This window comes from Perna viridis, chromosome 8, assembly GCF_037379345.1.
Source record: "Perna viridis isolate PV_CMFRI_1.1 ecotype Kerala chromosome 8, ASM3737934v1, whole genome shotgun sequence".
Taxonomy (NCBI): domain Eukaryota; kingdom Metazoa; phylum Mollusca; class Bivalvia; order Mytilida; family Mytilidae; genus Perna; species Perna viridis.
This window is the reverse complement of record NC_142452.1, coordinates 2038257-2066026: the sequence shown is the minus strand read 5'-3', so window position 1 is coordinate 2066026 and position 27770 is coordinate 2038257. Positions and strand designations below refer to the sequence as shown.

The 27770-nt window shown below is 32.8% G+C and overlaps 2 protein-coding genes across 2 annotated transcripts; one reads left to right on the top strand and one right to left on the bottom strand.

Annotated features, from left to right (window-relative positions):
• Positions 1–810: 810 nt before the first annotated feature.
• LOC148608911 (complement C1q tumor necrosis factor-related protein 5-like) lies at positions 811–3267 on the bottom strand. The gene is made up of 2 exons (XM_088542118.1): positions 2898–3267; positions 811–1487 (listed from the first exon to the last, which is right to left on the bottom strand). Exons 1-2 carry the CDS (start codon positions 3208–3210, stop codon positions 1018–1020), a joined length of 783 nt encoding a protein of 260 aa, XP_088398244.1. The 5' UTR covers positions 3211–3267; the 3' UTR covers positions 811–1017.
• A 13215-nt stretch (positions 3268–16482) lies between these two features.
• LOC148608910 (uncharacterized) lies at positions 16483–27182 on the top strand. The gene is made up of 4 exons (XM_088541261.1): positions 16483–16653; positions 18539–19496; positions 20759–21375; positions 25823–27182. Exons 2-4 carry the CDS (start codon positions 18549–18551, stop codon positions 27105–27107), a joined length of 2850 nt encoding a protein of 949 aa, XP_088397387.1. The 5' UTR covers positions 16483–16653; positions 18539–18548; the 3' UTR covers positions 27108–27182.
• The last annotated feature ends 588 nt before the right edge of the window (positions 27183–27770 follow it).

The following is a 27770-nucleotide window of genomic DNA, read 5'->3' as shown; positions in this document are numbered from 1 at the left end:
CTCTTTTCCGATGGGATCAGTTCTACCTAAATCATTCAGCGTAATAGGCACCTCCAGCTTTTCATTACAGGTATGCATAACAATTTTGTCAGTATCCATGTCCCTTAGGTTTTGTGAATTAGGACAGGGTATATTATGGACGTCTACTATACTGTTCGTCTAGTCGCCAGATTAGTTACTTGATGGTGTAAGTCTTTGGTATCATTTTGTAGTTCATTATTTTTATTATGACTTCATTGTCTATAATTTTATTAACATTAGCTATAATTGTTATTTGTTGTTTGATTCTATGATCGTAGCCTGTTCTTTGTCACCTTTTTGCAAGGTTTCTACAACATCTCCAATGTATGAATTGTACTTTTTATCCTGCCTTTTAATTACGGAATCACAAATTTTCGGAACTAGTTTTTCTAATAGTTGAACATGTATTTTTTGTTTGTTTTTGTATGTTTTTATCATGTTTCTTCTCCAGTTAGAGTTATAGAGGTGGTTCGTTTTAGTTTCTGTTGTTTGCTTGGTTTCGTGTTTATGTATATTTAATATGCAATTCTAATTTATGTTATTTGTCAGGTCCTTTTTTTCCTAAATTTTGTTTTTACGTCATTTGCGCGTTTATTATTTTCCTCAGGTTTAATCTGCAGAATATTTCCTCACAGCTTGGTCTCCTAGATTTCAAACACAAGTATATTGACACAACCAAAACCCAAAAGTCAAAATAATAAAATTATGACCAAGGTACAAAGTTTATATAAAAGATATAGAATATACACAGCCACTAACAAGAAAAAAAACTTAGAGAATATAAAATACTTAAAACGACTTTTTATTTCTTACAATTTTGAACAACATGAATGCCGGAAATAATGAACCATAATGGAATGGGGAGGTTAAACGTCCTATAAAGCGTCCTTTATAACCCTTTATTTTCCATCATTGTCCTAGTTGGTGATAGACTTTGAAATAAATATAACAGTAAACGGCAACCTGATGACACATTTTGTAAGCAAGTTTCGGATTTTATTCGTCAGAATAAATCAGCCACCCTGAGAAGGATGTTCTTCCATTTATATCGCTGTAAATATTGCTATCTATAGTGTGTGATGTATGGGTTCGTAGAAATATTTTATCGCCTGCTTCAGCGTGGATGATTGCGTTCCCAGTAACTGTCTCCTGATCACCTATGTTTAAGGACTCCACAAATACAACTCCTTCAACGACATTATTTCTGAGAAGTTCAAATGGTCCTATTGTCATTTTCGCATGCCCTCCCATCCGTATTGAGTAGATAAATCCATATATCCCATTGTAGGGAGCGGTGTATGCCCCTGTAATGTTGCTATATGAACCGTCTGTATTCGTTTTCACAAAATCGAATATAACAGTATGGTGGTTTCCCGGGTTTATTTCGTGGTGAGATAAGTAGGCATAAAATGCCGAATGTTTACTACTTCCACTAGCTTCATTACTTCCAAGGAGAAGGCGGCGATCTGAAAAGCAGCAAGGATGTATTTTCTGCAAATACGATTGAGTGTGTGTATAACACAGGAAATATATAGTGCACTGCTGCTGGATATACTTATTTTACTACTGATGTATGTATTAAAATTTATGTTTTAAATTCATGTTAAATGTTTGTTATAAAGCTTTATGACGGCGGATGCAGGTATTCTACTTCCTTTATTTCCTGGTTGAAAGAAAAAAAAACTTAATGGTGTTAATAATAAAGTTTTGCGCATGTATGTTCATTCATTAATTCATTCATTCTCATATCTTTATTTCCTCATTACATGAGATCTAAGAATTATATAAATTGTACAAGTCAGTACAGATAAACAACTTAATTAAATAAATGCTTGCATTGATATATATATACAACGTCTCAGAATGTGACGACTGTAATCGCTACACTGCTCCATCGGATCAAATTGATACAGGGAAGAAAACGTAAACTTCCCAACGGTGTTAGAACTGTCAAATTTGCGAAGCAAATTTTAGGTCGTTCCCTTCGCGGGACTAAAACTCGTACCTCTGTGACATCTATGGCAACACCGCCTGCACTAAGTCCAGTTATATATTATACATATTATTTTAGTATCAAATAAGTAGAAAATTACTACATGAAATTAAAAAAACACATGTTTAGTTCTTGTAAAGTACAGATAAAACAATTATACAGCATACACATTATTTTAGTACCAAATAAGTAGACACAAAAAAGTTAAGTTAAGAGTATCTGCTCACAAAAGCCTTATTTATTTTACAGTGGAATATTTCACATTAATGGTAACTCAGTGCATGCAATATCATGTTTTATGGAACACTTTAAATAGATATTGTCGAGGTCCAAGGCAGAGGTCGATATAACTTTTAATTGTGCCATAAAACATGATATTCATAACTGTTTTATTACATTTCTATGTAGAAATTCTACAGATATAGTTTCTATTCATCACGATTTAAAACAATATTTTGGTATACATTTAATTTGGTCGAGTCATTGTATGTATTTGTTTTTGGAGAATACAGAATTTTTAAATGGAAGCTATGAATTACGAAATGTGATACTAGTAACACATTTCATTAACAAGAACATATGTAACCAAATACGGGTAAAACTGCCAAATCGATAATTTCATCCTTCAAGGGTAATAAAGATTTTGTCCATATTGGACGGGTTTAGCGAGCCCAATATTGGCATATACGAGTACTTGTAAACTTACCAACAGACAGACAGAGTTATAGGTCCTCGGCTCATCGTATTGGTCGCCAGCGTTGCCTCAGCCCTATATGACAAGCCTTGGACCCATAACTTAGCCAGAATGAAAACCACCACGTAATAATACCATAATATTACAAGATATGTTTACCTCTACTATAATTATTTTTAATGTTCTCACTTTTTCTAGAAAAGTCCGCCTCGATGGGATACTTCAATTTTAACTGTCTGTCACAATTGTCCGGTGTATTGCTTTTCTCATGTTTAAGTCCACATATTTCCTGGTCCTGCTTCTTTAAGATTTCTGCTTGTTCATCTATTTTCAGACGACATTGGTTTCCAGCTTTTTCCAAAAGTAGTATTCGTCTTTCCTGTTCATGAATAGTTTTCTCCATTACTTTCAGTCGCGCTTCAACCGATCCATCGTTAGATGACTCAGCATCTTTCAGGTACAAACACAAGACAACAATTAAAAAAATGAAATATATTTCCATTATGAACACGATATGACCTCCTATTATCTGATCCCTTGGAATATCTAACCCAGAGATAGCTGTTTCACACGGGCTACTGATAAGAACATACCAATGCGTATAACATACGTTTACAAATCAGCTGTTTTCAATCAATCTAAATTGTTCGAAGGTCCGATGTTTCAAGTAAATCAAGTGCTTAATTATTAAAGGAACATTAATATGAACTTGACTGAAAAAGTCAAAGAAAACATATGTCAGAATAACTATCACTAATATACAAATTTACAAAGTTTTAAGAGCGGGGCGTCCCGGTAAACTACAAAACATTTTATGATAGAGTAGAAATTGGCGATCATAATCTTTGATACCGAAGCACCAACATAAACAGTACATACAGTCCATTGTCCAAGTGAGTGGAATGTATTTTTTCATTGCAGTATTCGCGGGGATTGGAAACAACAAATACAAATGGAGCATTTGTATTTATGAGAAATAGCATAGTTGAAGGATCTATGGTAATTTTAGAGGATAAATGCGCTGATCAAGTAATTGTTAGAAACGGTGCAGCGATACTTTATCGGTATACAATGCCGTAGATGTTCGCTGAATGAGCGATGACTAAAGGAAAACCTGCGTCTGGTTGGTATCCTTTGATTTATAAATATATTTTATAAATCTTAGTCAAAGTTTATCGTATTCTGCTGTATGGAAATATGTCATAAATAATGGAACCGGCAACTGACACAAAATTCAAAAGGAATCGCATTTATAACTTTGAGTAACCAAGAAACCCGGCTAACAATATGCGAATCTAAAAAGAAGACCATCTCTACCGAGCCGCAAACACCAAACACAATCATCTTCTTTTAAGAATTAGCAAGAAACCAGGCAAATATCATATAAATACTATAAATACGAAATGTACTACGTTTAAAACTATTAGTAAAGAAAATGACATACAAAATTTAAAAAAGAGAGAAAACACGCAAATTACCTAGAAAATCAATACGCAGCTGATAGACCGTGGGCCAGCATAACCCCATGCCCGTTGGAGGGATTTGTGTAGATATGTTAGTAAAAGCTGTGTTTTCCAATAACAAAGGTACAGATACAAAAATGTTAGATATCATTAAATAGCTCCGTTTTTTGAGCTTTTGGATGAATTATGGTTTGAAGTTTTTTATCATATAATTATAGCAAAAAAAAATAAATAAATAATCCCCTTCCAAACATTTTGCATTGAAAATACCTCGAATTCTCAGATCAAGACGGGGGAGGGTTTTTTTTGCATGTAGGCTTGATTTTAAAGCTTGATTTTTGTGGAACCAAATTCTACCTGTTTGCTAAAATAAAACTGCAGCGTTGACTTTCTAATGGAGGTTGAATGACCCCTCAGTTCAGGCAATATAAATGTATCGTATATATGAAAAAAATGACCATTATTTTGATTATCACTATAAGACTAGAAAACTAATTTCAGAGGTATGTATGAATTATAAATATTCAACCATGCCAATGAGTTTGTAAGAAAAGTGTTATGTCATAAAATTATTGGATTCTTCTATTTTTCACCTAATAATAGTTAAGGTGTTACCCACTACTATAGTGTAACCACAAAAAAAAAACTATAATAAGGATAAACTTGTTATGAAATAACAATTACAAAGTGAACTAAAGCTCATTCAATTGGAAATGGGGGTCTGATGATGACAAAAGGAACATTTCAGATTTGTGCTTCTCAATAATTCTTATTTAAGGTAGTTCTGTAGACAAACAGAACACATTCATAACAAGCCTTTTCCTGAAATATACACATTGTTGGTTGCAATGAGACATTTCAAATCGATTTCTAATCTTGAATATTGACGAGAACGAGACAAGTGAAGTTATGTTCCTTACTACTTCATTGGAATTGTTGGATATTCCAGTCGACTTAGGTTGGAGAAAGATCCACTATAACATGTCATTTCTTAGGACATTTTAATCTAATCTTGAGTATTTGAAATTGATCTAATAGAAAATATTCTAGCAAATATTTACAACTAAAATAAATCCCACATGCATGTTTATAGCAACATTTATTTTACATTTTACAATTAAAAAAGAATGAATCTATTGATTGTCATTGTGTTAAATACAATTCAATGCCTACATATTTTTTAGTTTGTAATGAACGATACCTTGATAAACTGCAATATTAAAGTAATCAACAAATAAGTTTTGCTCAAAATTGTAGTTTCCTAGAAATCACTATTTCAAGTTAACAAAGTCTTGATTTGAAGGGTCTGCTTGATCTTTAACACGGGTATTTACTTTTTTCTACAAATAAAAAAATAACATTAAAAACTAATCTAAACAGTGATATTTAAAAAAAAAAAAAAAACATTTTCACATTACCCAAACATATTTAAAATTTGGCATTTTCTTTTTGAGTAAGTAAAGTTTCGATAAAAATGAATATAACTGTCATTCATCTTTATTGCCCTTTTTCTTTGTACATATAAGCTATCGTTATTTTTAATATATAATACAATGAAAATGGTCTATATTATGAATCTTCACAATGATCTAAAGACAACTGTCAATCGTAATTTAGGAAATAACACTTTGTAGTTATAATGTATATCGATGATAAACAAAGTGGTTGTCATCCGACAAATGATGACTGGACTTAATTTGTAACTGGGAGGACCATAACTGTATTTAGAAACATAACTAGTTTAGCCTCTTTCTTGATTTTCATAGAGGAACAACTTCTTAAAGCAGATGATACCTCATTTTTAGCTTAATTGATTTTTGCAACCAAAAGTTAAGGTCACATTCAATTTTCATAACAGATAAATGTAAAAAGTAAAAAAAAAACGTATTTTTTTCAATTCTAATTTGTCCGAATTTTGCAGTTATAAATGACAGAAAGATTATACGTTTAAAGTAAACACTTAAAATAAGAACATATCTGCATACTGCAAACGTGAATGCAGGTACGATACTTGACACCCTATGTAACACATATGTAATACCGACCAAGACAGTGTTTTTTTTTCAAAAGCAATGACTTATGACACCTAAATGTCAAAGCATAGAACCACATATTATTTGAGATAAGAAGGAACTTGATGAAAATTATGGTAGGTGTAGTCACGATTCTCAAGGAGGATACTATATTTTTAGAAGTAAATTTTATTACGTTGTTTTATAAAACAAGAACAAAGTGATACATATATTTTTAATCAATTTATTGTTCGCTTCAACTGTATAACAATGTACAAAGTATCCACTTCGAATGATGCTAAATTAGTTTCAGACATAAATCTTAAAGTTGGAGACATTATCATACAAGTAGAAGATGTTGGAAATGGTTGGTCATTGGGTTATAATGCATCTTCAGGTAAGAGTGGGATCTTCCCAACAGAATCTATTAAACCGCTCCGAAACAAAGTATAAAAACAACATTCTCCACAGAAAACTTACTTTTATTCCAGGTCAAAGACCGCTTTTAGGGGGTTAAACTTCTAGAGTATATCAAAGGCCTGTCAACACAGCCAGACACAGCATTCCTGACAAGTTATTTTGGTTTTGTGGGTGAATTAATTGCTGGTGGAATTCTGTTTAATCTCCAGGGATACAGTTATGACTATTCCATAGAGACATCAGGCTAGATTACTGTAAACTTTTCTGTACGGTGATACATGCCAACAGGGCGATAAAATATTCATTAAAACCTTTTCAACTGACAATACCATAGATATTCATTTAATGAGCGATGACTATGGCGGACCCTCGTTCTGTGGTTGGATGGTACACTCTGATTAACAATTAACAATACAAATTTATAAATATTATTTAAAATTGATCATATTTTGTTGTATGGAAATGTCTCATATGGCAGTAAACAATGAACCCGGCAACTGACACACAAATATCAAAAGGAATCGCATTTGTAACTGTGAGTAACCAAGAAACCCGGCAAATAACATGCAAATCCGATCAGAACCACAGCTTAACCTAATAGTATAAGGAAAGTCATAACTACCAAACAAAAAATATAACCTCTTCTTCTGCTATAAATTAATTAGAAATCCGGCAATTAACAAAACAATACAAAACCAACCATACCTTAACCTAATAGTTATAAAGGCAAAATGTACCACGTGAATTTCTAGTTATCGCGGATTCCACTATTAAAACAAGTAAGTGAGCAATCTAGTAACAGAAACGAGGTAAGTATCATTCACAAATCCAAAACATCATCAAAATTTGCTTAAAATATTTTAACATCATCAGAAAAATTAAAATTGAACTGACTCAGCTGATGACATACAAAACTTAGCTAATGTAAGAAGAATAATGTTAAGACTAATGTTAACAACATTTACTTTTTGCAATGACGAGATGAGGGTAAAACATTATATACCTAAAGGAATTTGTCAAATGAAATGGACGATCTGAATTTGATAGAAAAAAAAACAATATTTCATCCTTTCACAAACGTCTTTTTATTAGCTCTACATAAAATTGTGTATAGAAATAACGAAGGTATCTCAACCTATCTAGCTGTTTCTGTGCTTGCAAGCAAGACGTAATATCAATTTTACTTTGCATATCATATTTTTTTTTCAAATAAACATCATCAACCTTTTATTATTTCATAACAAATCAAATAAAGGGTGGTAACAAAATTACCGAACTGTCAAACTCAAGGGAAGTCCGCATAACATGTGGCAATATGGCAATGGCCGGGAAGTTGGAAACAATCGGAATGGCCCTGACTTGGTACAGGCATTTCTGATGGAAATGGTGGATTTTTAAACCAGGTTTTATATCGCAATAAATCTCCGGCTTTCAGTACGGTTAGTTTTGGAATTGAAATAAAAATGTATATATCACCATGGGTTCTTTTGTACGATGGTAGGAAAGAGTTAACCAAAACCAAATGAATCTTTAAGGGCATATGAGTAAAACTGATAACTCAGTCATCTATGAGAAAGGAAAGACTTTCAAAAAGGATTTTATTTTAGAAATATCAGCCCCTACACTGACGAAGAGACCCGCGTTTCTTCTGATACGAATAGGTAGATCATTTGATTTGTATAGTATAATAAAAAAAATATGTAGACATCTGACTTTCTTCAGGATTTAGTTCAATCACTTTTACCTGGTCACTATGTCGTATTACCAAAATACTTTGCATTAAGGGTAACAGATAATTTTTTAAAATTTCTAAATGTTTAGTTTTTATTTTGTTTGGTTTTGTTTGTAATTATTTCTGAGTTCGAACTGTGACAAAAACTAAGTCTGTGTCGTATTAAATGTGATGGAATTACAATTAAAGTCGTCGAATCGTGCAATTCTTTAAGAAGGCCCAGAAAAATCATTTCTAAGTCCATTGGATATCTTTAATTCAATTTTACAAACTTTTAAAAAACCTACAAGTTGTTCACACATTTCAATATCATACGAACTCTTTTGCATTTACCCTATTCTAACACTGGTTCCCTGCTTTTCCTTTCATTTTAAGAATGACTGTTATACGTTTTCGGTCTAAGAAGAAATAACCTCAGTCACTTGGTGCACACTTAATACCCTATGTAGCAGGTCAATTTCAAAACTGAGGTTTTTTCAAAAAGACCGAAAAGATATAACAGTTATTCCTTATAATTTAATTTAATTATCAAAATTCACTGAGTAAATCATTAAAATAGTTTGATGGTCGTCATCATGAACTCGTGGATCGTTACGGTGTATCCATCTGCGCCATGAAAACTGATTTGTTCAATGTGTCATAGTTTTCCTTTCCTCTTTCGTCTACCCCGGACTTGACTCTTTTACGAAGAACTCGGCGGGTGTTTCTAGAAAAGCAGGGGACGCTTTCCCTACCGTTGCACCTGGTCCATGCTCCCGAGTTTTAGTGGAGTCAGAGGTGCTCATTTGCTTTTGTTTTTTTGTATGTATGATTTTAGTTACTTATTTTCTTTGTTATGTATGTCTGTTTTCCATGTCTGGTCTTTGTCCCTGGATTACATTTTTTGGTTAAAGCTATAACCTTGGTTCCCTTGATGACTCTTTGATGACGCCACTGTCACATTACAAAATTTGGTCTATGAGATGGCGGACGAAATTTTTTTATCCAATCAGAAACCGTGTTACTTCTGAAATTAAATTATTAAGAAAGAAAAAAGTTTCCTTTGAACTATAGTTGTTTAATTAATGTGTCAATTTCATCGAATAACTAGGTAAAAGTAATAGTATCTGTGTCACAGTGGAAAATGATGGTAGTAAGTCTGAATATGTTTAAATATGGCCACTGCTGAAAATGAGCCAAACAATGCGTAACCTGGAATATTCAATAACATGCACTGTGCGTAACATGCATAATCTATGTAAAGTATGTCCCGTAAAGTTAACTAATACTTTGTAAGAAATAAATCCAAATCATCCAAATATACAGAAGAAGATTTTTACAAAATGCTGAAAATTTTAATCGACAACATATTTGTTCAGTGTGGTGGATGCGTTTTTCAACAAACGGTCGGCATTCCAATGAGAATAATTGTATTCCTCTACTAGCTTACCTATTCCTTCACTCTTATGAGGCTGACTTTATAGCTGATCTGGTCAGAAAGAAAGGTTATAGAGAAAGAATACCGTTTAGCTAGATCCTTTAATCTCAGTTTCCGCTATATAGATGACGTATTATCTTTAAACAATCCTAATTTTGGGGCTTTGATGCATCGCATCTACCCAAAAGAACTTGAGATAAAGGATACTACACTGTCTACAGGCAATGTTAAGTCAGCCTCATATCTTGACCTACACTTAGAAATCGGTGGTAAAGGAAAACTATTGACCAAACATTACGACAAACGTGATGAATTTTCATTCGAAATTGTCAACTTTCCTTTCATCTGTGGCAACATCCCTTCGGCACCTGCGTATGGAGTGTTCATATCACAACTCATACGTTATGCCAGAGCTTGCCGAAACTACGCAGACTTTTTGTATCGCACTAGAACTCTAACAAATAGGCTTCTGAAACAGGGTTATGTTGCTACAAGATTGAAGTCATCACTACAGAAGTTCTATGGTCGTCACCATGAACTCGTGGATCGTTGTGGTGTATCCATCTGCACCATGAAAGCTGGTTTAATCCATTAAAAATGTATATGGTGCCTATACTAAAAATGGAACATAGGGGTCAGAAGAGTCTTTAAAAAATAATTCAAAAACTCTTGCCGTCAGCAAAATTCTGGTTCAGGTCATAAAATGCTATCAAAAGCGTTTCCTACATTTGGCTATTCAGTTAATTTTAACTTATCCTGTCTCATTGCCATTTTTTTCTAATAAGCAAATGGTAAACCAAGTGAACAATTCAGTCTCTCTTAAGCCTCTAGTTATCCATTTATAATGTTTCTATAATGTATTATAAAATTTAATGTTGATTCTCCAATTGTTCTTATCTAAATTTCTGGCACAAAATTCCATCTTGTGTAAGTCACAGTATTGTGATATATGTTTAAACAACAAAATTATGAAACATTTTGAAATATTCTGTAAACAAGAACCTACATGTTCATGTTTACAAGAGTAATCATGGGAACCAAGATTCTAGTGGAAATCAAAAGAATGTAATCCTGGAACATCTTGATAAGAAGATGTGCATTTCAGTAAAACAGGAGTTGAAAATGTCAAGAGTTGATTAACAAAAGCAAGAAATATTATTCTTGGGTCTGATTGAATTCTCTCAAAATACAGAAATTAAAAAAAAAACAATTTAGTATCAGTCATATGACATCTGTCCTCATTTACACTTATCAAGTCAATAGTTGATATGTTATTTGACCATGAAGTCAAAGGTCAAGTTCAAATGTCAACCAATCTAGTACGATGCGCCTCGCCTTGAGAAAACATAACCCTATACCAAATATCAGATGTCTAAGAAAAAAGACAAAAGAAAATTATAGCCCAGACAAAAGTTTGTATATTTGGCCAAAATTATCTTATCAGATATCTTAGTAAAAAGACCAAAAAGTAATGGCACAGAAAACATTGTGTGTCGTATTTTGCCAAAATTTGTATGTTATTTGACCTTGATATAAAAGTCAAAGTCAAAAGTCTACCACTCTGGTAGCGACACTCTGCCTCGAGAGGATATACCAACATACTAAATATTAGAAGTCTAGGTCAAAAGACAAAAAAGTTATTGTCTGGACAAAGTTTGTATAAAAAGCGTTAAGAAGAAGAAAAGTCTTTACGGGGGTAATTTAAGGCCCAAATGAGCAAAAAACAAAGATATGCTAAATATTTTTATTTTGGTTATGTTTCAGTGAAGAGCACCTACTACACATCCATGCATACATTTTGATAATATTTTCCTGCTCTTGTTAGCAAAACGGGTCTAAACATAGCCTATTTTCGTATATTTGAAATTGTCAGAAATTAAGAATTTTGGTTGCTATGGTAACCGGATCTTAACAAATCAGATTGCTTTGTACATTATTAAGAATTGTTTTCCATAATACACACTCCATTAATATAATTATTTAGTTTGGTAAATTTCCACCATTAGATATTAAAAAATACATTCAAATTGTGACATTTTTGTGATAATCAGGCCCTAAATTGGGGGTTGGTAAGGAGTGGTTGTTGTTATGGTAACGGTGTAACATTTTTCATTTTTTTCATTTTATTCATTGTTTTTCTGAAATATCCAACTGATTTAGAGTCAATTTGGATAAAATATCTGACATCAATAAATCACTTTTAGTGAAAATTGCATGATTCTTAGGCGGACTGCTACTTAAGTACCAGTGAAGTGCGGGTGCTCATGCAGCTAGTTTAGTGCGTGAAAGCATGTACTAGCATGTACTATTAAATGTCCCCCGTGCAGGTCCGGGTGTTAAAAGAATAGGCCTGCAGGAGCGCTAAGCTTGTCGTAAAAGGCAACTAAATAGTGCTCAGAACCCTAGCCGGGGGCTAGGGCGCTCTGCCCACAGAGCAACTGGGATGTGTGCCCCAGGTGGTGGAATGGGGTACCCCTGGCGTGTTACATGCTGGGGTTGTCAGGCTATAATACAGAAAAACTGACCGCAAACCATAGTGGTGCACCGTGTTGGGAAAGAAGCCACGTTCCTCGCACGTTAAAGAACCCTACTGTGGTATTCTCCCGGAGTAGGAACCCTAGGGCTCCGCCACAGGAGGCTAAATTGCCCGACCCTACCCACCTCTCCCTATTTCCAGTGGCAATCAAAATTTGTCGACCCCCCATTGTCCTTGTGTCCCATCCCTTTTTCATTTCATCATCATTTCATGTTCATTTTATCATTAATTTCATGTTCATCGTCTGAATATAGCTGAAATATTGCTGCTCGGACGTTAAACCTCAACAAACAAACAAACAACTATTAAATGTAGTCCGTTCATAAGTTTAAGTCCATTTCTTCACATTGTCCCGTCGAATTCTTCAATATGATAGAAGTAATGTATGAATGAATTAATTAATGATTAAAGAAATTTATCATGCAAATCAATGTAGTATATATGGATTTGATATGATTTGATATTTTTTATATGAATAAATATTATAAATGTGTATATTTGTTGATAGATGCATATCAGACTTTGACTATGACTTTTAGGACTTTCAGTACTTTGATTTTCATTTAGACATATTGTACATCCTGGGACCTTTATTCTCTCTGTTCTGATTGGTTGTGTGTGAACTCTTTTGTGAGTTACACTTTTCAATTTTTGTTTGAGGAGACATATTAAATTTCCAGTCTCACATTTTGTATTGACAGTTTCAATTTATTATAGTTATGGATATTCATATCTGAAGGTTAGTAACATTCCTTATATTTTGTTCTGATGCGTTCTATTTTCTATAGTTTTATCTTTTGGTATGAAAGACGTATGATTTTCAGAATGAATGCGGATATTCTTTTCATTGGTATAAAGTTTTAGACTTCAAAGTATTTTATTGGTATAATAATTATAGCACTTGAGATATAGTTATAACTGTAGGTAAAGATTCAGATATTGGATCTAAATATACAGAATATATTATTTTGATATGTATAATATTGTTTTGTATCAAGTAATATTGGATATATCCAACAATATCGATATAAAGACTTGTGAAGTCGTTATTATTTTTATTCAGATCCAGTATGAGTTATATTTAAAGAATTTGGCTGACTGAGAGGAAGGCAGCTAAGCCCCTGTAATCAGTTACATGGTAAGCTGTGTTCAGTTTGTGTGTTTATTTACATGTGTATTTTGTTTATATTGTCTGTGTTTCTTATTTGTCTTATAATTAACTTGTAATTTTCCATTTGAATGACTGAGTATAGATCAGTGATACGAAGTGTTATGTATTATAAGATTTTGCAAACTAATTCATTACCAGAAGTTGGCTTGATAGTTTTGTACATTGAATATGAGTTAAATATATTTATAGATAAATGGTTAATTTCAAAATGAATTGACTTGACAGAATGATTATATTTTTCATTTTAAGTAACGAGAGACAATTAGAGTTATCTACCTTTGTATGTGAATTGCATGCTATGTGTACTATCTTTGTCTTTTGTCAATGTCTAAGTTTGTGTTTATTATGTTACCGGGTGTTTCTTAAACTCCAATAAATCTATAAGAACCCTAGCAGATAGTTTATCATATTTGTGAAGATACTACACAAATGGTGACACACGGTGACAGCTGAATATACATGAAAATAAAAACCACGTGCTTTTGACTTTAAGTAAACCATGCAATAGAAAATTAACAGATATGGTAAAACGACACAAATGCACCAGTGTATAACCTAAACACAAAATAATAGATACCTTTAGAGATCACCAAAATGTTTAGAACAGGTGTAAACACACCTCTAAGTAACCTTTGGAAGGGCCCGACTACATAATGATAAAATACACGGTAACAATGACAATTCTTCAAAATCAAACTAAAAAGTAATATAACGACACAAAGACACATTAATGACCAACATCTGCCTGTGAACAGGCGCATGAAATCTCCGATGGAGTTAAATTAGTTTTATAAGGCCTTTACCATCCTCCTTTCATTTAAGGACAAAAAATGAACTGAAACAACAAAGAAAAAAACCATTAAATTCATCCTATAGTACATCCAATTCCCCCACGGAATACCTCAACATAAACCACAGAGACAAATGAGATAAAACTTAAAGAATGCCCTAAGTAACTATATAGTAAGCTATATCAGAACATATTAACGAAGGATAATACCATCAAAACTACCAGCATGAGAAATAATTAAATACTACAATTCTAGTGGGTTGGAGTAGTAACGTCAAGTATTAAATGGGCAAGATTCGATGTACAGTCCAATACTAAAAAATGACATATTTTTATACAGGGATTCAATTAGGAGTCGAATATTGCTTTTTGTGAAAACAAGGTTCAAAGAATAGACAATAATTTGAAAATCGTATCCATTACCAAAAAATCTATTAAAGGCAGTCGAATAAACCTATAAGATTTTGTTTGAAATAATGTGCTTTATAGACTATATTTTCGTTAAAAAATGGGTGGGCAAAACCATTTTTAATTAAGAACCTGCAAGTGATAAAAGTTTTGTAACGGTGAAAAAATTTAGTTAATGTTTTTAGACGTTTGTGATATCGATACACCTGGTGCAAAAGCTTTTTTTGTAAGAAATCTATTGCGTTCATTAAAATTTAACACTAAATTGCAAATAGGACCAACTTGGACCAGTTGTGAAATATAAATACCATAAGAGGGTGCTTCAAGAATATGGAAAATTTACTATAGAAAAATCCAAATCATCTCTTTTGTTTTTTTTTAGTTTGAAGGCTTCCATTTTCTAGTGTAATAACTAAATCAAGAAATGGTGGTGTACCAATACTATTTTTGTTAGATTTAGTCAGCTAATGTTCTTTTGAGTAGATATCTTGACCATAGTTTTTGAAGTTAGGATTATTTACAATCAAAATATCATCAAGATATTTAAAAGTATCAATGAATTCATGCAGCAGACCATGTTTTGAAGGATCTTGAAAGAATTCAGCCATGAACTGAGATTCGTAGCAGTAGAGAAACAAATCGGCTGTAATGGAAGCACTCATAGTCCCAATTTGAATACCAACAATCTATCTGTTTAGGAATTACCAAATCGAATGAAGATATTATCAATAAAAAAAACTCAAAGCATTGTTAATATCCAAATAAATATAATTGATGTATTTATCCCGTCTTTGATCACTGACAAATGCATAATAGGCATTACAAGAAAAGAACCAGGATCATTTAATTAAATTTGACATTTTTTTTAATCAATTTATGTAGTTACGTTATATAAAACGTAGAAAAGTCATAACTATCAACTGAATCATACTAATTTTGAAAGTTATAAAGTCGATCTTATACTTCAAATGATTTTTTTTTTGCACTCCAAAAACAGTAAAGTACGTTAAGTGTCAAGTTTGGTGGGTTGACTGTTGAATAATCTGATCCCATCATTATTCCATTGGTGACATTCGTCTCCCGAAAACCTGTCCTCAAAATTCGATAAAAATATTGTCAATCACAAATTCCGAATGTATTTGCCTAAATTTATTATGTACTGATGAACATTTGATATGAAACAATTTATTCATTATGCTATAGAAGTAAAATGTATTATTCCTATACTATTGATATATAATTCTCTTCCACGATTAGTATTTAAAACTTTAAAATAAAATTGAGAAAGAGGAGAACATTGTGCATTGTCTGAAATAAAACAATATGTGATAAACATTTTGCAGTCGATTCAACTCAAGAGATTTAATATTATGGTGACTTGATTGTTGGATAATTTATACATATTTCGATAAAAATGAATATAACTGTCGTCCATCTTTATTGCCCTTTTTCTTTGTACATGTACTCTTTGTTTAGCTTTGATTTGCTTTTAGTTAATTTTTCACTATGTTCCGTGTAGAAAAAAAAACATATGTGTCATGCTGATATATATATATATATATATATATATATATATATGGTTTAGTTGTTTGTGATTCAACACTATAATACTTCAATCAGGCTACGTAGGAATCATTATGACCTAGCTTCCATAATTTGTGCATGACTAAACATGGGCTGATTTTAATAAGCTATCGTTATTTTTAAAATATAATGCAATGGACAAATCTATATCATGGCAGATTCTACACAATGACCTCAATGCAACTGCCAATCGTAATTCAGGAAATAATTCTTAGTAATTACAATTTATATCGATGATGAACAAAGTGGTTGTCATCCGACAAATGATGATTGGATTTTATTTGTAACTGGGAGGACCATAACTGAATTTAGAAACGTCACTAGTTTCGCCTCTTTGTTACTTTTCATAGAAGATCAACTTCTTAAAGCACATAATACCTCCTTTACATCTTGATTGGGTTTTGCCCACAAGGTAAGGTAACATACAATTTTCATAACAGGTAAATACAAGGGAAAAAAACGTGTTTTTTTTTAATTCTAATTTGTCCAAATTTTGTAGTTAACGAATGACAGATAGATTATACGTGTGTCAAGATGTAAAGAAAACATTTAAAATAATACCAAATCTGTAAAATGTTCAAACGTGAATTGAGTTACAAACAAGCATTGACACCTTATATAACACACACATACATACATATATATATATATATATATATATATATATATATATATATATATATATATATATATATATATATATATATATATATCTGATGTTTGGATCTTCAATTACAGTGCATATTTTTCATTTTTTGTGGAGTCCGAGTTGCTCATTTCTTTTGTTACTTTGTATGTATGATTTTAGTTACTTTATGTTCTTTGTTGTGTATGTCTGTTTTCCATGTCTGGTCTTTGTCCCTGGATTACATTCTTTTGATTACCGCTATAACCTTGGTTCCCTTGATTACTCTTTCGTGCCAGACAGTACGGGATATTCCGTTTCGTGTGAGATGGGTGGCAAGATTTAAAATTTAGATATTGATGGGTGACTGTATTCTTATAGTAAATATCTGTGGTTAGTTTGCCATCCTTAAGTAGCAATGAGATATCTCTTGTGAATTCTAGTCCATATTTTTGTTCTATGTTGCGGTACAGTTTTTGTTCTAAATAACCAATGACTAACGTGGCATAAGTGGGAGAAAACTTAGCGCCCATCGCTGTTCCTTTTATTTGTATATATTTTACCACCAAAGAAGAACGAATTGTTTTCTAAGATAAGTCTGACTGATTCTAAAATAAAGTCATTATCGAATCTATCTGGAATACATCCTCTGTGTTTTTCAATCCAAAATTTTACGGCTTCTATTCCGAGATTATGCGTAATGTTGGTACAAAGACTTATAACGTCGTAACTAACCAAGAGTGAATTTGGATCTGTTCTATCGGTATATGCGACAAAAAGTCAATATCGTCCCGAATGAAGCACGGAACATATGTACACAGTGGCTTAAGTGCAATATCGATCATGTGGCTAGGGCGATGTGTAGGACATACTGGACCGGCTATAATTGGCCGAAGTTTTAAAGCAGTAGGTGGGGTTACTTTAATATATTCTGTGTTTTGTAAATTCACTGCGTTTTGAATTTCCGCGGATTTGTGAATTTTGGGTAGGCCGTAGAAATTGCTGGTCTGATGCGAAAAATTTTAATGCATCAGCTTCCTTTTCTGAATTTTTTTTTATTTTTCCATTTTATAAAATGAAATCTCCGAGAGACACTTTAAGGGAGTTGAAAGAACGAAAGTTTATTGAAAAATTTAAACCTATCTTAAACGGACGTTAAATTCATTTTTATTATATGTATCAGCTTACACTTTCAGTTTCGTTTTAACTCTATTTATAACGTTGAATCTATTTATAACGTTACTAAGTCGTTCTATATCTGTGACGTCACTGAAACGTTACTTAGATACTATTGTAGTTTTTCACCTGAAGATCGTCTATAAAGACGTGAAAGTACTAGTGAATTATAAATATGGAACTTCTGGTTGTGTTGGAACTTTATTTGACAAATATATATATATATATATATATATATATATAGATATATAGATATATATATATATATATATATAGACCAAGACATGGTGTTATTTTAAAATAACGATTTATGAATCATCAATGTCAAAGCATAGAACTAATAAATACAGCTACATATTTTTTGAGATAATAAGGGTTTTGATTAATAATATGGTAGGTGTGGTCAGGATTCACCATTTTTTTAGAAGTACATTTTAGTACAGAAACAAGAACAAACTGATACATATTTTGTTAATCATTTTATTGTTCGCTTCAGGTATATTGCAATGTACAAGGTGTCCACTTCGTATAATGCTAAATCAGTTACAGACATAAATCTTAAAGTTGGAGACATAATCACACAAGTAGAAGATGTTGGAAATGGTTGGTCACTGGGGTATAATGCATCTTCAGGTAAAACAGGAACCTTCCCAACAAACTTTATTACAAAAAAGGAATCGTTCCGAAACAAAGTCAAAAGACTCTCAATGGCAACGAAACCACAAGATCAGATAAAGATATCCCAAACAGTTTGCAAGGAGGACTTAATCCCCAGGGAGAAGGCAAAGATACCGGCCAACATTCTCCACAGAAGACTTACTTTCATTCCAGGTCAAAAACAGCTGTTAGGGGTTAAACTTCCAGAGTGTATCAAAAGGCCAGTCAACACAGCCCGACACAACATTCTAAGAAGTGGCCCTGGGGAAAAAAGAATCCTAAAAGGTTTTTTGGGTTTTGCTGGTGGATTAATTGCTTGTGGAATTCTGTTTGTGCTCCTACGATACAGTTATGATTATTCTATAGAGACATCAGGCTGGATTACTGTAGGATTTTCTGTCCCTATTTGTATAGGGATGACACTATCTACACATATGCGTTGCATCATACTTTTAATGGTACCGAATTTATTTACCGGAAAGGGAAGGACTGTATTTATGTCGATTATTTTTGCCAAACTTTTAGCTGGGCCGGTCGTTAATATTGCATATAATTCTCAACAGGCATCTGAATCTATGGCATGTGCTCAGGAGCTAATTTACAACCAAACTCAACAACTTAAAAGACAATTAGAGGAGCCGATACGGAGGATTGAACATACTTTATATAATGGACTATTAAGGGTAAAGACCATAGCTCAGGATATTAAGGACTTCATTCAGCCTGTGTTGAATCTTATAAACGACTTTGAAAGTGGGTTGGAAAAAGCTGGAAATGCTCTGAAAACAGCCGCACAGGTACGTCATGTAACTAATAATGAGCTTGGTAGAGAAGTGTTTAAATCTTGTGTAACCATTAATGCAGTTTTAATTCATAATTTTATATCTCTTTTTCATTTAGTTATTTGTCCAAAGCAGATTAGCAATGTTTGAATTGTAGTTCATTGATTAGTAAGACATTTAATGGTGAATATGTAAGTGTCATTTTATATTCACGTCAAATGTAAAGTCAAACTTTGAAATCATTATGTTTTTTTATAGTATATCGAATATATAGATTATTATATTGATTATTGAATAATGATATGTATATGTATGTGTATATCTCATTCTCACCGAACATTACTTCCTGTATGGGTATATCCCATTCTCACCGAACATCACTTTCTGTATATGTATACCTCATTCTTAGTGAACATTATTTTCTGTATGAGTATACCTCATTCTTACCGAACATTACTTTCTGTATGTGTATTCCTCATTCTCACTGAACAGTACTTTCTGTACATTTATACCTTTATCTCACTGAACATTACTTTCTGTATGTGTATACCTTATTCTTACTGAAGATTACTTTCTGTAGGTGTAACCTTACTCTTACTGAACATTATTGTTTGTATGAGTATACCTAATTCTCACCGAACATTACTGTCAGTATGAGTATACCTCATTCTCACTTAACATGACTGTCTGTATATCTTGTTCCCACTAACATATATACCTTATTCACAATGGACATTATTTTCTCAGGTGTATGTAATATGCCTTCATCAGGGGATTTTGTCTCCATCTCTAAGGAAACAATAGGCATCCTATTAACAAAACAAGTTTTCTGAAAACATTCTTTACTGGAAAAATGTTTTGCGTTAACAATAGGCGTTGTCGTCATGTGGTGATATTGTTTATCATTTGTCTTAGAAATTTATTGCATTCAATAAAAGAGTAATTAAGCGAACCAAGATTCTAGCGGAAATCAAAAGAATGTAATTAAGGAACAAAGACCAGACATGGAAAACAGACAAACACAACAAAGAACATAACGTATACAAAGTAAACAAAAGTAAATGAGCAACTCGGACTCCACTAAAACTAGGAGCATGGATCATGTGCACCGGTAGGGTAAAATATCAAAATACCCTGATTACAAGAAAAAGGGTTGGGCAGTTTGAAATTTCAAGCATAAAACTAATACATGGTTTTAAACCAAATTAAGTGAAACTATATTTTAGTAATACAATGTTTATAGTTGACTTTCTCTTCCTTACATTTTTTTATATCAGAAATGTTCAAGCGGAATTCAGTCGGCCAAAAAAGACTGTGAAGATGGCATAAACGGGGCCAAATCAGCATGTGAGAGAGAACTGAAGAAAATTGATCCTACTGATGATATCATAAACTTCGGTAAAGATGCAGTCAGGACTATTGGAGATGGTTTTAGACGTGTGTTTGGGAAAAAGAGAAGGAGACGAGCCATGACTGAACAGGAAAAGGCAGCAATCGATTTAGCAAAGCAACTTATTGCTAGGGTACAAAGGAAGAAACAACAGAAAATCATAATGAATATCATACCACCAAAACAAAATTCAACAACTGCGAGGTCACTCATCAACAAAATTTTTCTACACTCGATAGGAAACAACAGAAATCGAAAACGATCTAACAAAAAAACAATTAACACACTCAAATTTAGAAGAGAAACACATGTAGCATTTGGTACAAACTTTGCACACAAAAATTCTGAACTAAATTCAAGAAACATGTCTGATATGATGATTCCGTCCAGCTCGACAGAAATCCCCTACTCTACTGGACTTTACTCATGGGATATCTCTCAAACCACCAGCAGTTTGAAAACATCACTTCATCCAATATTAAATTCTCAACATTCTGTTAAAAGGTAAATGACATTTTTTTATATCTTAAGTGTTGATATTGGTGTCAGAAAAATATTATATACGTAAAACAGATCCAGCACTATGGCAAGCCAGCGTGGACAATAAAATATGTATTTTCTAATATTAAAAAATGATTTTTTAATAAAACAAATTCATTTTCTAATATTACAAAGAGTAATCAAGGGAACCAAGGTTATAGCGGTAATCAAAAGAATGTAATCCAGGGACAAAGACCAGACATGGAAAACAGACACACACAACAAAGAACATAAAGTAACTAAAATCATACATACAAAGTAACAAAAGTAAATGAGCAACTCGGACTCCACTAAAAACTGGGAGCATGGACCAGGTGCACCGGTAGGGTAAGCGTTCTCTGTTTTTTCTAGAAACACCCACCGTGTTGCTCATAAAAAGTCAAGTCCGGGGTAGACAAACGAGGAAAGGCAAACTATGACCCGTTGAATAAATCAGTTTTCATGGTGCTGATGGATACATCATAACGATCCACGAGTTCATGATGACGACCATAAAACTTCTGTAGTGATGACTTCAATCTTGTAGCAACATAACCCTGTTCCAGAAGCCTATTTGTTAGACATCTAGCGCGATACAAAAAGTCTGCGTAGTTTCGGCAAGCTCTGGCATAGCGTATGAGTTGTGATATGAATACTCCATACGCAGGAGCAAATTACATTTCTAATATCACAAAAATCTTTTTTAATATTAAAAAATCGATTGAATTTCTAATATTAAAATGATTTTTTAATATTAGAAACTGATTTTCTAATATTAGAAAAATGGACTTCTTTTATTCATAACGATTTTTTGATATTAGAAAATCATTTTGTAATATTAAAAAATGTGACTGATTTTGCAATATTGCAAAGTGATTGTTTTAATGATGATGATTGTGATTTACCATCTATATACTGGATTCCTAAACTCCACAAGAATCCATACAAACAACGTTTCATAGCTGGATCTGCAAAATGTACCACCAAACCTCTTTCAAAACTTTTAACTTCTATACTCACAACTGTCAAAGAGGGTCTGCAGTCCTACCACAACACTTGTTACTCCCGTAGTGGTATTAATTCAATGTGTGTCCTGAAAAATTCGAAAGATCTTTTGGACACAATTAGTTCAAGACTATTATCTGAATATAATAGCATTAAAACCTATGTTTTTCAACACTGTATACTTCTATTCCCCATACACAGTTAAATTCCCGACTTAAAACATTATACATCGTTGTTTTTTTTCCAAAAAAGACGGTAAACCTAGATACAAATATTTAGTTCTTGGTAGAGATTCCTCATACTTTGTAAGAAATAATTCCAAATCATCTTCCAAATATACAGAGGAAGATGTTTTCGAATGCTGGAATTTTTAATCGACAACATATTTGTCCAGTGTGGTGGACGTGTTTTTCAACAAACGGTCGGCATTCCAATGGGAACAAATTGTGCTCCTTTACTTGCTGACCTATTCCTTCACTCTTATGAGGCTGACTTTATAGCTGATCTGATCAGAAAGAAAAAATATCGTTTGGCTAGATCCTTCAATCTCAGTGTCGATATATAGATGACGTATTATCTTTAAACAATCCTAATTTCGGGGATTTGATACATCGCATCTACCAAAAAGAACTTGAGATAAAGAATACTGCAGACACTGTGAAGTCAGCCTCTTATCTTGACCTACACTTAGAAATCGATGGTAAAGGAAAACTATTAACCAAACTTTACGACAAACGTGACGACTTTTCATTCAGAATTGTCAACTTTCCTTTCATCTGTGGCAATATCCCTTCAGCACCTGCGTATGGAGTGTTCATATCACAACTCATACGTTATGCCAGAGCTTGCCAAAACTACGCAGACTTTTTGTATCGCACTAGAACTCTAACAAATAGGCTTCTGGAACAAGGTTATGTTGCTACAAGATTGAAGTCATCACTACAGAAGTTTTATGGTCGTCATCAGGAACTCGTGGATCGTTATGATGTATCCATCAGCACCATGAAAACTGATTTATTCAACGGGTCATAGTTTTCCTTTCCTCGTTTGTCTTTCCCGGACTTGACATTTTATGAGCAACTCGGTGGGTGGTTCTAGAAAAGCAGAGGATGCTTACCCTACCGGTGCACCTGGTCCATGCTCCCAGTTTTTAGTGGAGTCCGAGTTGCTCATTTGCTTTTGTTACTTTGTATGTATGATTTTAGTTTCTGTATGTTCTTTGTTGTGTATGTCTGTTTTCCATGTCTGGTCTTTGTCCCTGGATTGCATTCTTTTGATTACCGCTATAACCTTGGTTCCCTTGATTACTCTCTAATATTACAAAGTGATTTTCTAATAATAAAATTTATTTTCCAGTAATACAAATTCAATTTGTAATATTATAACGTGTAATGTTTTATAATACATGTATTACTAAATCAGAATTTGTAATATTAGAAAATGAATTAGTATGTTTTCTAATATTAAAAAGTATGATTTCTAATATTACAAAATAAGTGTTTTCTAATATCAAAAAATGATTATTTAATATTACAAATTAGATTTCTAATATCACATAACTCTTTTTTTAATATTAAAAAATCTACTAAATTTCTAATATTAAAAGCGACTTTTTAATATTTAGAAATTGATTTTTTAATATTAGAAAATGGATTTGTCGTATTCAATAACGATTTTTTAATATTAGAAAATCATTTTGTGATATTAAAAAATGTGACTGATTTTGCAATATTGCAAAGTAATTTTCTAATATTACAAATTCATTTTCTAACATTACAAATTCATTTTCTAACATTACATATACAATTTGTAATATTTTAAAATGTCTGATGGTTTATATTATTACTAAATCAGGAATTTGTAATATTAGAAAATGAATTTTTAATATAACAAAATGAATTTCTAATATTAAAAAAATGATTTTGTAATATTACAAATTTATTTTCTATTACAAAATATTGATTTTTGTCCACTTTGGTTTGCCATACACAATTCTCAACATTCTGTTAAAAGGTAAATGACATTTTTTTTATATTTTAAGTGTTGATATTGGTATCAGAAAAATATTATATGCGTAAAAAAAACCAGCACAATCACGTGTTCATGTCATAGTTTCCCTTTCCTTCAGTCGTCTACTCCGCACTTGACTTTTTTTATTAGCAACTCAGTGGATGTTTCTAGAAAAGCAGAGGACGCTTACCCTACTGCTGCACCTGGTCCATGCTCCCAGTTTTTAGTGGAGTTCGAGTTGCTCATTTACTTTTGTTACTTTGTATGTATTATTTTTGTTACATTATGTTTTTTGATTGTCTGTTTTCCATGTCTGGTCTTTGTCCTTGGATTACATTCTTTTGATTTCCGCTAGAATCTCGGTTACCTTGATTACTCTCACATCCACGGTAATATCTGAGACCAATTCTAACAGACTGTCAGGTCTTTATCTTTTTTTTACTTATTTAAAGAAGTGAATGTGATGTAAAAAAAACTTCGGGAAACACGTGGATGTACGTACGTGTATCTCCGCTGTTCCACTGTTGCTGTTGTCAAGAACCTAACCCGCCTTGAAAAAAATATAACCCCGATTGTATTATTCAAATCGAAACATAGCTTTTCTAAGATAGGTAAGGCACTCATTTTCTTGTTTGCAGCTGTCAGTTGCGTCTGAATTTTGTTTACGTCACATGTTCCCACCATTCGTGGAGAACTGTAATATTTCCGGTATTTGTACAAATTGATCTGACCGGCTAAAACTGAAAAGGGTGTTACTAGACACGATTTTAATAAAAAAAAATGTAAAGTATGGCGAAGTGTTACATAACTATCGACTATTTAAAAGGCGAAGGGAAAAGGGGGAAAAGGTTGGAATTTTTTTGGGAAAAAATTATTTCATAGTCACTCGTTTCAAGCAGTTAAAAATGAGCTCCTTGCTCACCCATTGAAAAAAAATATCCTCGTTATTTAACAAGACAGATTTTCAAATAAAAATATTGATCACGCTTGCCTTGAAATTTAAATAGAAATATTGCAATTGCAAAACAAAAAATTTCGTCCGACCCCCTACCCTTTTTCATTTTTGTAATGTTTTCATTATTTTGACGAATCTGGCACAGACAGTACACGTGTCGTAAAGCTCTGGGTGCTCGCTGATTTAGGCAATGCCTACCCCATATTAATGTTTTTATTTGTTCTTCAACAAAGTCATGACAACAGTAGTAGAACATCATGTGACAGTAGCTAGTAAAACATCATGTGACAAAAGCAGTAGATCCCTGTATTAATCCAACCTCCCCAACGATACTTTACAATAGAAAATGCTTTAAAGTATGTGTTCCTTTCCCTAGTGTTCATCCTAATCGTGCATTAATTACTAAGCTATAAGTCAAAAGCCATTTTGGTTTTATCATTTTATCATTTTCTTTTTTTTCAGAATTAAAAGGTTAAGTCTTCTAGACAAAATCTGCGTAGTGTTAGACATAAGTGCTATTTGCAACGTTTTGGAGTTGGGAGAATATGTAGTATGTACACCATTAAAGTTGTTCTCCGACCTGATTGGCCTGACTACCAATGGTATAAAGGAAGCCGTCTCCTCCGTAACCAAATTTTTTTACTTTGATTTTGATGGTGATTTCGATTTAAATGGGAATATCAACTCCTCAAAAAGTGCGGCACAAATAGTATCAGAAGTAAAAGCAGACATCTTGTCTCAATTGGCTAAGTTTTCTGAAGCTGCGAGTATATTTGGAAACATATTGACATTGACTTTATTGATACTATTCATCAAGTCAGCTATATACCTACGGAAGTTTTTAAGCAAAGACCGTTATGACAATTTCTACATAACTACTTCATTCAAGCGATATGACCTCCAATGCAAAGTAAAATTAAACAGCTCAATTCTGCCTCTGAAAAGAGGTGAAAGGAGCAAATATGTAGATACCAGATCTCCCTTTCTGGTGTCTAAAGAGATTGCTCACTTCAAACAGGGGTTTGGGAAGGTATTAATTCATCTCCTTATTGCAGCAGTAATCATCGTCTTTGATTACACCTTGTACTTTGTTCTCAGCTTGATTGATCGCTATGGAAACCTGAATATAAACATTGGAGGCAACAGCAAACTTGATGTATCAGTTGATGGGAGTGGGTTTATAGCTGCTTTCTTGAGGGCTTTTCTAAGTACAATAGATTTAAACTCAGATTTTGGTGTTCAATTTAACCTTACAACTTGTATCCCTATGGCCAGCAAACCTAAGGAGGAAAACATCTATATTTTTAGTTTCCTTTACTTCTTTGGATTTGTTTTTGTTGTCATGCAGGCATATGGCTTACGGCTCCGTCACAAAATTGCGACTTTTTTCTATCCAGACAGGGACGAAGAGAGAAACAAGTTCCTCCATGAAAAGATTCGTCACAAGAGAAAATCGTTTTTTGGTTGGATGAGGCAGCACATTCTCTCTAGGAACAAGCAATTTCATATCGAAAATAGAATCACATTTCGGGGCTGGGTTCAGTATAAATATCCTCTCTGTGCCCGATTCTGTAGTTTTTGTCTACCGACTAATAAGAAATGCTTGAGCTGTGACATCGAGTACGACGGTGAAGTACGATTCTCAGTCTGTCCTGTCTGTAATTCAAACTACTGTGAGGAATGCTTTATAAAAGAAATGAAAAATAACTGCCTTGTGTGTGATACGAGGACTAAACTACGTAAATAGGAAAGATTCTTTTGTAAATACTTTATAACATAATGTATTATCTATTCTGCAATAAAACATTTTTTAAAAAAAAAAGTTTTTAATTTGATGTTTATTATTAGAATAACATTGGTAAAATCACTATTTAAGAAATAGTGTCATTTCACATCGTCCCGGTTAAACAAACCAAATCTGTCCAGGATTCATTCATTACAAGGATACTTCAGATAAGTGCCATAGTCTATTATTTGTGGCAGGACAAGACAAAAGTGTCGAACGTTTTGGTGAGTGAAACGCAGCGTAAAGACTAATATAGGTAATTTCCAGCATCCTTTTGGAAATATCTAATGTATAGTGTTAATTTTCGTGGTAAAAATGGTAAGATATAAAACAAGTTTAGACAAAAACAGCAAATATAAATAAGACAGAATTGCAGAACATAACAACTCCAAATCAAAGAGAATTATTCCTTTAGAAATGAGACAATATAAGGAGACAATGTTGTACAATCACAAGATAAGAAACAGTATATCGTCATATACAACAATTTCTTAGATTACAAAATTGCCCTTCCAAAGATAAATAAACTACTCATTGGAAAGTTAGTAGGTACCATATGGCCTACAACCTTGAAAGTCTCTAAGTTTCAAGGGGACTAAGACCTGGAAAATCAGTAGGTTCCAC

Coding starts and splice junctions, on each gene's coding strand:
- LOC148608911 (XM_088542118.1), bottom strand. CDS start 3,210: ATGGAAATATATTTCATTTTTTTAATTGTTGTCTTGTGTTTGTACCTG. Junction 1,488..2,897: donor GGCGGACTTTTCTAGAAAAA/GTGAGAACATTA, acceptor GCTGCTTTTCAG/ATCGCCGCCTTCTCCTTGGA.
- LOC148608910 (XM_088541261.1), top strand. CDS start 18,549: ATGTACAAGGTGTCCACTTCGTATAATGCTAAATCAGTTACAGACATA. Junction 19,497..20,758: donor CTCTGAAAACAGCCGCACAG/GTACGTCATGTA, acceptor TTTTTATATCAG/AAATGTTCAAGCGGAATTCA. Junction 21,376..25,822: donor TCTCAACATTCTGTTAAAAG/GTAAATGACATT, acceptor CTTTTTTTTCAG/AATTAAAAGGTTAAGTCTTC.